Genomic DNA, 12,389 nt, shown 5'->3' on the forward strand with positions numbered 1-12,389 from the left:
TTTCGCTCGCTAATGACCCTGTGAATAACAAAAGGGAGAGGGGTTCATTATTTTGTCCCTCGTCTCCCCACCCTCGTCCCCCGTGTACCCCGCACTCCAAAATCTGGGGGGGGGAGAATTTATCCCCTGCATCCCCCACACTTCCTACGCCCATGGCAGCGCTAACCCTACCTGGTAGGTCGCTCCCCCTCCGCACAGCACTGCCTGGGTCTCCTTGCCCCAGCTGCCACTGCCGCGGACGTTCGAGACCCTCCACCACCCGCAGGCTCCCCTGAGGGCAAGTGGTAGGCTGTAGGTAGGCTTGTTCATCCTACACTTTATTGCTTTTATTGAATTGCCTGTATTTTCATTGTTGGGTCTGTGACTGCTGTTGTCGGTCTTCTCCCGCTGCCTGTAGTGATCCGTGCCCCTTTTTCTTCCCTCTGTTCCTCTCTCTGCCCGGTCTTTCCTTCTGTACCCCTCGCTGTCCCCGTGCCTCTCTGCCTGTTCTGCCTTCTGTTCTCAGCTGCCCCTGTATTTCTGTATTTTGCCTCTGTCCCACTCGTTTTTCCGGTATTTGTGCCCTTTTTGCCTTCTGTGCCACTCGTTTTTCCCTCGTCTTCGTGCCCCTTTTGCCTTCTGTTCCACTCATTTTTTGTGCCTGTCTGCCTTCTGTGCCACTAGTTTTTCCCTCGTTTTTGCGCCTCTTTTGCCTTCTATTCAACTTGTTTTTTGTGCCCATCTGCCCCCTGTGCCACTCGTTTTTCGTGCCCTTCTGCCTTCTGTTCCACTTGTTTTTTGTGACCTTCTGCCCTCTGCTCCACTCGATTTTTCTGTGCCCTTCTGCCCTCTGTGCACCTCGTATTTCCCTCTTTTTTGTGCCCTGCTGCCTTCTGTTCCACTCGTTTTTTGTGGCCTTCTGCCCTCTGTTCCACTCGTTTTTCCCTCGTTTTTTGTGCCCTTCTACCTTCTGTTCCACTCGTTTTTTCATGCCCTCTGTGCCACTCTTTTCCCTCGTTTCTGGGCCCCTTTTTCCTTTTACCTTCGTTGTCCTCGCCGCTGTGTCCCCTGCGGCCCGCCCCCGACTGCCCACTCGCTACCTCCCAATTGCTCCTCCCTCCCACCTCCCCATATATGCCGGTGGCCGCGCGCCACAGGCGCGTAAGGCAAGCCCATGTGTGCCCATCTGCGCCCAGCGCCAGAACCCCTGGCCCCCACACCTGCCACAACGATGCCGCCAGGACCCTGCAAGCTCTCAACTCCGGACGGAGCCACAACGGCTTCAAGGCCGCCCCGAAACGCACACACGGCCCCTTCACCTGCTGGAACTGCAGCTACTCCAGCCTCAGAGCCGATGAACCACCCGCCAAGAAAGACTCAACCACCTCCGATGCATACTACTGAACACCAGCTCCGCACGCAAGCATGCCATCGAGCTCTGGGACCTGCTCGACACAACATCCCCAGACGTCGCCTTCCTGACAGATGTGGTTTAATGACTCCTCCACACCCGACATCGCCGTAGCCTTCCCAGACGGCTACAAGATCACCCACAGAGACCGTAACAACCGAGTCGGAGGAGGAATCACCATCGTCCACAAGAACAGCATCAGGGTCTCGACTAGCACCGACGACGTGCTCAGCACCGCCGAACACATGCATTTCCAGATCCACACAGACCCTAACTCCACCCTCAGAGGCACCCTCGAGAAAACAGTCAGACAGCTAACCCGATACCTCGAAGAAAACAGAATCCTGGACCCTTCCCAGTCAGGGTTCCGCAGCAACCACAGCACCAAGACTGCCCTCATCACCGCCACCGACATCATGACCTTGCTGGACAACGGCGAGACCGTAGCACTCATCCTCCTAGACCTCTCTGCCGCCTTCGACAGTCTGCCACCGCACACTACGTGCACGCCTCCACGCAGCAGGGATCTGAAACAAGGCTCTGGATTGGACCACCTCCTTCATCCCCAGCAGAACCCAGAGCATCCACCTCCCCCCTTCCGTTCCAAAGCCTCCGAGATCATCTGCGGCGTACCCCAAGCATCCTCCCTCAGCCCGACGCTGTTTAATATTTACATGGCCCCGCTCGCACATGTAGCCCGACAGCATAACCTCAACATAACCTCCTACGACAACGACACTAGTCAAGTCAAGTCGAGGATTTGTATAGCGCACTACTCACCCAGAGGGTCTCAAGGCGCTTGAGAGGGGGGGGGGGTGGTTCGTTGCTTATCGAATAGCCAAGTTTTGAGTTGTTTTCTGAAGGAGAGGTGGTTCTGTGTAAGGCGGAGGTGGGTGGGGAGGGAGTTCCAGGTTTTGGCCGCTAAGTAGGAGAATGATCTTCCTCCCATGGTGGTTCTTCGGATGCGTGGAATCACGTCGCGGGCTTGATTGGATGATCGTAATTGGCGGGTGGGGGTGTAGAAGGTCAGGCGCGTGTTGAGGTATTTGGGTCCCAGGTCGTAGAGGGCTTTGTGTGTGTGGGTGAGGAGGCGGAACGTTATTCTCTTGTTGACGGGGAGCCAGTGAAGGTCTCTCAGGTGACCGGATATGTGATTGTGGTGGGGTATGTCTAGGATGAGTCGGGCGGAGGCGTTCTGAATGTGTTGGAGTTTATTCTGTAATTTGGCTGTGGTTCCGGCGTAGAGGGTGTTTCCGTAGTCCAGTCGGCTTGTGACGAGTGCTTGGGTGACCGCCTTTCTTGTTTCGGTGGGGATCCAGCGGAAGATCTTTCTGAGCATACGTAGGATGTTAAAGCATGATGATGAGACGGTGTTGACTTGCCTGGTCATCGAGAGGGAGGAGTCTAGAATGAATCCCAGGTTGCGGGCGTGGTCCGTTGGTTTGGGTGCGCTGCCCAGGGCCGGTGGCCACCATGAGTTGTCCCATGCGGAGGGGGATGATCCTAGGATGAGGACTTCGTCTTGTCATAATTCAGTTTTAAGTGGCTGTTCTTCATCCACTCGGCTACGTCTTTCATCCCTTCGTGTAGGTTAGTTTTGGCGATGTTTGGGTCTTTGGTGAGGGAGAGGATCAGCTGTGTGTCGTCGGCATAGGAGCTGATGTTGAGGTTGTGCTGGCGTGCGATGGAAGCGAGGGGGCTCATGTAGACGTTGAAAAGGGTGGGCTGAGTGAAGATCCTTGAGGTACCCCGCAGATGACTTTGGTGGCCTCTGACCTGAAAGGGGGGAGGCGGACTCGGAGTTCTTCCGGCAAAGAACGAGATGATCCAGTCCAGTGCTTTTCCTTGTATCTGGACGTTTCTGAGGTGTTGTACAAGGGTGCTATGACAGACCGTGTTAAACGCTGCGGAGAGGTCCAGGAGGATGAGGGCAGCTGTTTCTCCGTTGTCGAGTAGTGTTTGGATGTCGTCTGTGGCTACGATGAGGGCGGTTTCGGTGCTGTGTTTGGCTCGGAAGCCGGACTGTGAGGGGTCGAGGTAGTCGTTGGACTCGAGGAAGGCGGCAAGCTGACTGTTGAGGGCCTTCTCTATGACTTTGGCAGGGAAAGGGAGGAGCGAGATGGGGCGGTAGTTCTTAAGTTCAGTGGGGTCTGCTGTGGGTTTCTTCAGGTGGGCACAGAGTTCAGCATGTTTCCAGCTTTCCGGGAAGGTAGCTGTGTTGAGGGAGAAGTTGATGATATCCCGGAGATGAGGTGTGATGATGGAGTTGGCCTTGTTGAAGATGAGGTGGGGGCAAGGGTCGGTTGGTGATCCGGAGTGAATGGAGTTCATCAAGCGGATAGTGTCTTCGGTGCTGATTGGGTCCCAGACGCCAAGGGTGGTGGTGGGGGGCTTCAGTTCGGTGGTGGTAAGGGAGGTGGACTGGTCGCCGAAGCTGTTGTGTATGTCAGCGATTTTGCTGTGGAAGAATGAGGCTAGTGAGTTGCAGAGGTCTTGAGAGGGAGTGATGTCATTGGAGCCGGCGCTGGGATTGGTCAGTTCTTTGACGATGCTAAAGAGTTCCTTGCTGTTGTGGGCGTTGTTGTCGAGTCGCTCCTTGAATGCTGATTTCTTGGTGGATCGGATCAGCTGGTGGTGTTTGCGGGTGGCGTCCTTGAGGGCGGTCATGTTGTCTGTGGTTGGGTTTTTTCGCCAGGCTTTCTCAAGGGTGCGGCAGTTCTTTTTGGAGTTCTTGAGGTCGTCATTGAACCAGGAGGCTTTTTTGCTTCCTGGTTTGTTGTGATGGTTTTTCAAGGGTGCTAATTCGTCGGCGCAGTGGGTGATCCATTGTGCGAGATTGATGGCTGCTTGGTTTGGGTCCGATGGTTTGGCGGGATGGTTATTGTTTAGCGATGTGGTGAGCTGGTCGGTGGTGATTTTGTTCCAGTTTCTGCGGGGGCCTTGTGGGTGGTGGTGGGTCGTGGTCTTTCTGAAGTTGAAGTGGACGCAGCTGTGGTCCGTCCAGTGGAGTCTTGTGGCGTGAGAGAAGGAGATGTGCTTGTTGGAGGAGAAGATTGGGTCGAGCGTGGGTCCAGCGTGGTGGGTGGGGGTGTTTACCAGTTGTTTAAGTGAGAGATTGGCGAGGTTGTCCAGCAGGGTGGTGGTGTTGCTGTCGTTGTTCTTTTCCAGGTGGAAGTTGAGGTCCCCTAGGAGAATGTAGTCCGAGGAGGGGAGGGCGTGTGGGCTGATAAAGTCAGTGATTTCTTCGCTGAATTGAGTGCGGGGTCCTGGTGGCCTGTAGATGAGGGTGCCTCTGAGTGTGGATTTGGGGTCGTGATCTGGAAGTGGAGGTGTTCGGCGGCGGTGATCCTCTCCCTCACCAAGGACCCCATCACCGCCAAGGCCAACCTCCATAAAGGAATGAAGGCCGTCGCCGACTGGATGAAGACCAGCTGTCTGAAGCTGAACTCTGACAAGATGGAGGTTCTCATCCTCGGCTCCAACCCTTCAACCTGGGAGGACTCCTGGTGGCCGACCACACTGGGGGCAGCCCTGGCACCCACCGACCACGCACGCAACCTGGGAATGATCCTCAACTCAACGCTCTCAATGACCAAGCTAATCAACGCCGTCTCCTCCTCCTGCTTCAACACCCTTCGCATGCTCCACAAGATCTGCAGATGGATCCCGACAGATACAAGAAAGACACCCAGGCCCTCGTCAGCAGCAGACTCTACTACGCAAATGCCCTTTACATGGGAGCCCTGACCAAGCTCATCAGACGACTAAAATGCATGCAAAAAGCCTCGGCACGACTGATCCTCGATGTACCATGCCATGGCCACATCACCCCCACCTGAGAAACCTGCTCTGGCTCCCTGTCAACAAGAGGCTATCCTTCAAGCTCCTCACCCACAAGGCACTCCACAAGACCGGCCCAGCCTACCTCAACAGACGGCTCTCCTTCTACATCCCCAACTGCCAGCTACGCTCCGCCGACCTCATTCGCCATAGTCCTGCGCATCCGAAGAACCACCACCGGTGGGAAATCATTCTCCCACCTCGCCGTCAAGACATGGAATACCCTTCCACTGAGCCTACAACAGACCCAAGACCTGCTGACCTTCAGGAGGATACTCAAGACCTGGCTGTTTAATCAGTAGCACCCACCCTAGCGCCTTGAGACCCTCGTGGGTATGTAGTGCGCTTTACAAATGATTGATTGATTGATTGTATCCGAGGCATGGGCTCTTTTTGGGGCTGATCTGGGCACTGTGTCTCAGTACATTTTACCTATGCAGCATAGCTGCCAAGGTTTCAGCTCGCTTATGTGTGACATTTTCATAATTTGTGTAATTATGAATGACATTCAACGACTGAGTGACACTTTCTCGCAATCAAAAATCAAGCATATCAGAAATGACATCCATTTGAGCAATGAGACACTCTAAGAAGTTATGAAAACTGCAAAAAAAAAGAACCAGAAATGGAAGGGCACTAAGGAGTCTGTCCAGGGTCTCTCTCCATGTGGGACCCTAATGTAACCAAACTGAAAGCGGATCATGCGAGAGAGGCCCCAGCCCGGATCTCCGCTGCCTCAGCCTGTTAATAAATAATGATAATAGTACTAGTCAGGACAGCTGACTGACTCAGAGCATGGATGCAGCACCAGGCAAGCTTCAAGATTACCAATGTCTGTCCTTACTCCTATGCAGAAATTTCGACACGCGACAAGTGCAGCAAAGCCCACCTTGGCATTTACCCCGAATTTAAGGAGTTTGTTCAATATATTCTGGCAAACCTCGCTTCTCAACTGTGAGAAAAAGCAAGGGTCACGCGACCGAGACAGAGCAGCCCTGCTGCGGTCTGCAGACAGTGCAGATTTGTGAATTTGAAATCATGATCAATCAGAACTTGCAGATACCTCAATAATAAGGAGACAGAAGAGTCCTGCCCATCAGATTTTAACTAGCTATTGTCTCTGAAATTATCGAGGCAAATCTGCAGTGGTGGTGCGCTCCGTGGCACCGGCGCTTTTTGACTGAAGTTAATAGTTTACACTTAAAATAAGTAGTGGCCGCAGGCTGCCTGGCGTCAGCGTGGGGGCCAAAGTACTTCCTTTTCACTGACTGCGCCAGTGTCTCTATCTGCGAGTGCGTCCCCGGTCCGGCGGCCGTACAACTGCAGCACTGAGCTCATGATGTGCCATGGCGGTCATCAGAGTTGCTGAGAGCGAGTGTCACTCACTGGTGGTCGATGCTGACCAGGCTCCAGCCGCCAGCTGGGCCCAACACGTTAATTAATGTGCAACAGGAGTACTCACGGCGGACGCGACTCTCAGATTCAAGTCTCCTGCCGCTTCTGACCAAGAACCTCACTTCCTTCCTCCTCTGTTCCAGGACGGGACGGAGCAGCAGAGGACCTCACATCCGGATATTCCCCCCCATGGTGCCAAAAGACAGTGGCAACCACTGCTGATTGCAGGCCCTGCCCCGGGTCTCGGTAATTCGACAGTCGGTGTCAACCACGCTGCGGGTGGGAAATGATGCAGCCAGGCGCGGCGGGCAGATTTGTGACATTGTACCACAGTGCACTCTCAGCCAGACAGCTGAGACAAGATCTTTAACTGTTACTGAGCCACTGCGCTAGTGCTGGCAAGTCTGCCGAGCAGCACAGAGCTGGCGCAGTCGCGCACAGGTCCCAGGAGGCGTTGACCGCATGCGCTAGCACCCAGTTTCAGAGTGGCATTAAATGCGTGACAATGCATTTCAGTGCCGGGATGCGGAACACCACACTGAAATGCGTTAGTGTCACACCTGATGTGCGATACTTGGCAGGACTGATGCAGGACTCAGCGTGTCTCTTTGCTGCAGGCCCCGGGCTCGGGTCCCTGTACGACCGGAAACGGTGGGATCCGAGGCACAGGATGGGCTGCACGGTGAGTGCCGAGGAAAAAGCGTCTGCCATCGAAAATAAGAATCTGGGGCACGAGTAGTACAGGAGGTCAAGGTGATGTGCCTGGGGAATAGGTTGGAGGAGGAGACAACCAGGTGTGCTGACATGCTTGCTCACAATTAAGAAATATGTTCAACAAAAGCAGATTGAAATTAGTACTAGAGCTGAGGGGCACCCATGAAGAACATGAAAGGGCATGCTACAACCAATAGAAACAGAGTATAAGTAGGTGGCAAGCACATGAACAGATAAAAAGTAAGGGAAGGATGCAATCACCTTTTAGGATTTATATTAAATGCAGTAGATCGCAAGTTCTGTGTAGGCAAAAGGAAGACCGACATTTGGGCCAGAAATAAATGTATCCGAGGCAGGCATAACTCTTTACAGCACACACACCCAAGTGGGAAAAGTGTTTAATTATGTCTAGACATAGTATTTTGTCCTAAAGGGTAAACATCTGGAACAAAACCTATGCTTGACATTACATACACCCTTGCAATACAGAGCAGTTCAAAGTGCACCAGCACAGGGAGTGAAGAAAACCTTGCCATAGTTTAGTAGGCATGGCGCAGGTCTGCTTTCTGTTTCACAGCACAGCATCTTTCATTGCTGCATTGCGTGAAATGTTACCAAATCTGCTCCTTTGCCTTTCTGTTAATCAAGAGTGATTCAGCGGAAGGCCCACCAAAAGATGAAGATGCCCGACTTCACTAGGACCCGTATAATTACATACATGGCACAAATTGTTAGTAGTAAGAATGTCTTCTCAGGCAGCACAGATCTAAACACGAATACAAATCTTTGCAAATAAAAGAAATCCATATACTTCTGAAGTGTGCATAAGGAGAACAGATTTTCATTAATGAAGATTGTAGCATGAATCAAAAAAATTTGAACGAGCAATGTGAATCTTAAATAGTGAGAACCCAACCACAACCAATGTGAATTACCACAACCAAGGAGATGGCACCTGCGGGTACTTGTAAGCTTCCTCTCTGTTCATTCCACGCTTGTTTCTCACGATTTCTGTCAAATAAAAATTAAAATGGAAACATTCTAAAAATCCACAAAGGACACAACATTTTTAGCACATCTCTCATTGGTGCGCAGATGAGTTTTCCCAAAACAAGAGCAAGCACTACGCTTCACTGCAAACGTGAGTGTAAAACATGCAAGATGCTGTAACTATATATGCAGATTAAAAAAAAGTGATGGGTGGAACGCTTGGTTCCAGCAGGACAGTGAGAATGGGACCTAAGCCCAGGCATACCCGTTTCACTTGGGGTGTCAGTGAAGAATACAAAGAAATGATGGCTGGAATGCTTTAATCAAATTCACTGGAACCAAGCTGCACTCGACTGAAGAGGCCCAAATAGTCCAAAATTGATCTTGGGTTGCAAGTGTTCTGGTTCAAGTAAGACGTGGGCATGTGAGTTTAGGCTTGATTGTTCCTATTGGAAATGTAAAACTACGATAAGTGTGGGAAAGACTGCTGCACATCCAATGGTAGCAGTATGGTGGGTTAGTTTCACCAGTCAGTCAGGTTATGTAGGAGCTGGTGCTCCTACCATTTCTCTGTTACCAGGCATTGTATTCCAAATATGGACAGACATACTGAGCATGTCATAGACCACTGTTAGAAATGGGGTTCCTGGCTGGCAGAGGTATGTATCCTATCCAAGCAGAAACCACCACTCTAGTCAGGGTAAGGTAGATACACCCTAAAATATAAACTGTGCTTACCCTCTGGTAGCTTGGCACAGAGCAGTCAGGCTTAGGTAAAGAGGCAATGTGTAATTTGTGCAGCACCCTCAAACACACACCTTAACACAATGAAAACACTAAAATACTCCACAAAGGGTTAGAAAAATAGATAATTTAATGAGTAAAAAGACCAAAACAACAAAACATCTGATCAGTAGAACTGGAGTTAGTAATGTTTAAAGATTAAATCAAATAGTGCCTAGAGTCATAACGTGGCAAACAGGGACATCTGGTTGTGAAAGACCGGGCTAAATCCTGGGCTGACTCCATTTGAGAGACTCGCACTTCTCCTGCTTAAAAAGTAACTTGAATGGAGGAAGTATAAACGTCGAGGATCCGATGCGGGGAGCAGAGGAGGCAATGCATCGTCACTCTCGTGGATGTAGGCGATGCTTTGGTTGCAATATGCGCAGTCAGTGAAACCTTTTCAATGAACACCTCAGCGATGCACAATCGTCAAAATGCACAGTCCATCATCTTCAAGGCATGCAGTCTGTTAAAGCAATGGAATTGAGCAGCAGCTGCATCTGTGTCTAAGGGAGCTGTGTGGGTTCCAAATGGCGCAAAGTTGTCAATGCTTGGATTTTGCTGGTTTACCACAGAAGAGTAACTTCCAAGGGCCCAGGACTCTGTTGGCACCACTTGGCAAGGCAGGACTCACAGATGGCCGAGTCCAGGTGCTGTTGCAGGGTTGAAGGAAGTCTTAGATGGCTTGAAACTTCACAACAGGGGGAAGCAAGCAAGCCCTTAGTCATTCTGGTTTCAAGTTAGATGGGTCCAGTCCTTTTCCTCAGCAGGGCAGGGGTTAGCGGGGCAGCTGGTAACAGGCACATCAGAGCAGAAAAGCATTTCTTCCTGAACAGTAGTCCACTGGAATGGCAGTCTTTGTAGAAGCACAGCAGTCCTTCCGGATGGTTCCAGTAGTGTACTGTCTTGGTAGGATCAGAGACCCAGTACGTATACCCAGTTGTGCCTTTAAAGTGGGGGGAACTTCAAAGATGGGTATCTGCAGTGCACACATGTCCTTTCTTCCTAGCTCTGGCTATCAGTGGGTAGAAATCAGCCTTTTGTGCAGAAAACAGGACACTTCCTAATCAGGTGTGTCAGCTTCCACCTTCCACTCAAGAAAAGCCATCAGAATGAGGAATAACCTTCCTGTGTTTGTGGCTGTCTAGAGAGAATGCACAAAGTGTAGCTGTCACCCACCCCAGACATGTAGTGGAGACATGTTGCAGGCACACAGAGCAGTAAGCGCAGAAAAATATCCACTTTCTAAAAGTGGCATTTCTAAAATAGTAATGTTAAATTCAACTTTACCAGTGAAGAGGATTTGTCATTACCATTCCAAATATATAAAACATGATGCAACAACCCCTTTTTAATCAGGAATTACAGCTTACAAGTTTATTAAGGAATTCCAAATGTTAACCCATGATAGGATGCCACACAGCAGCATAAAATGAATTGGGGTTTTTGTCACTACCAGGACATGCAGAACTCACAAGTACATGTCCTACCTTTTACTTACACAGCCCCTGCCCCCTGGGCTACCTAGGGCATACCTTAGGAGTAACTTGGGTATAATAAAAGGAGAGTTTAAGGCTTGTCAAAGGGTTTTAAATGCCAAAATGAAGTGGCAGTAAACTGCACACACAGGTCCTGCAATGGCAGGCCTGAGACTGATTTGAAAGGCTGCTTGGGTGGGTGGCACCATCAGTGCTACAGGCCCACTAGTAGCATTTAGGTAACAGGACATGGGTGTAGGGTATACCATTTTACAAGGGACTTGCAAGTAACCTAAATATACTAATTGTGTATACACCAATGTTATCATGTTTATGGGAAATCAACATGCACTTTAGCACTGGTCAGCAGTGGTAAAGTGGTCAGAGTCGTAAGTCCAACATAAAAAACCCAATCAAAAATAGGTGATAAGCAGGCAAACACTTTGGGGAAGACAACCCTAAGGAGGACAAGTCTAATAAACTATGTTTTTGCCCTCCACGTGTATATTGCCAGAAGAAGCAGAAGCTATTTAACTTCAAGGACTTTATACATTTATTGGTGTGAAAAAAATGTATCCGTGTGAAAAAAACCAAATCAAAACTACATTGTAAACACCACCTACTCACTCACCCTCAACATTATCCAAAATGTTTTTGGCTTATGTTTATGAAAGGGAGTTTTTGGGGTACAAGAACAGTGTTTCAAAATTCTAGGTTAGTACCTTAAAACTCCTAAAAAAGTCCCAAACAGCTGACAACCGAAACCAATAAACCTCAGACCCTACAAATCAAACAAAGACAAACCAGAAACAAGGTGCTCAAAATGTGCCTATTTCCCCTAAACCATTCTAACTTTACCTTGTGGTAAAGCTAACAAGCTCCACTACTGCGGCACCCTGTCCTCCTCCGTTTTGCTCTATTTCAGAGTCGTAAGTCCAACATAAAAAACCCAATCAAAAATAGGTGATAAGCAGGCAAACACTTTGGGATGGTTGTTGTGTTCCAGGTGTTTGGTAAGTTCATGGTTGATTGCCTTCTCAAGAACTTTCGCTGGAAAGGGGAGCAGCGAGAAAGCCGGTAGTTCTTTGGTTCTGTTGGGTCAGCAGATGGTTTCTTCAGGAGAAGCCTCACTTTAGCATGTTTCCTGTCCTTAGGAAAGGAGGCAGAGGTGATGGCCGTGTTTAGGACTTTCTTGAGCTTGCTGCAAATAGAAGTTGAAGATGTGGTGGGGATAGAGGTCCAGGGGTGCTCTAGAGTGCACAGAGGTCATGATGGAGATTGTGGCTTGAGTCGTGATAGGGTCCCAATTGGTGAGCAGGTGTTCAGTGTTTGTGTTCATGGGTTTGAGCAGGCTGATGTGGTCAGTGACAGGAGGTGTGGGGTTTAAGTTTTCTTAGATTACTGAGATCCTGTCAAAAAAGTTGTCTCCCAGGGTGACACACAGTTCTTGTAAGAGGGTATTGTCATTCTCATTCTCAGTGGCTGCGGGGTTGGGGAACGGCTTCAAAATGGCTAAGAGCTCCTTGCTGCAGTTTGTGCTGGCTTCCATGGGGTCTGCTAGGGAGGGGTTTGTTTCTTTTAGGAGGCGATGGTACGGGTCGAGTGCTGTCTTGAAGGTTGTGTGGTGTTCTGTCTCTTTGCTGGCACAGCCCTTCCTTTCTAATTGCTGGCAGTTGAAATTAGCAGATTTCAGCTGCACTGTGAACCAGTTGGCTCATCTGGCAGGTCCTTTGGATTTGGCTGGCTTGGTGGGGAGATTATCTTCGTGCATTCTGTGATCCACAGAGAGAAGTACT

At 50.1% G+C, this 12,389-nt stretch overlaps 1 protein-coding gene across 1 annotated transcript in view; it reads right to left on the bottom strand.

Annotated features, from left to right (window-relative positions):
- LOC147705907 (uncharacterized) overlaps positions 1–12,389 on the bottom strand; it is a 287,761-nt gene that overhangs the window by 58,728 nt on the left and 216,644 nt on the right. The window contains exon 6 of the mRNA XM_086928993.1: positions 8,295–8,350. Within this exon, the coding sequence (XP_086785119.1) occupies positions 8,295–8,350 (56 nt within the window). The remainder of the gene's footprint in view (positions 1–8,294; positions 8,351–12,389) is intronic.

Source organism: Lissotriton vulgaris, chromosome 7 (genome assembly GCF_964263255.1).
Source record: "Lissotriton vulgaris chromosome 7, aLisVul1.2, whole genome shotgun sequence".
Taxonomy (NCBI): Eukaryota; Metazoa; Chordata; class Amphibia; order Caudata; family Salamandridae; genus Lissotriton; species Lissotriton vulgaris.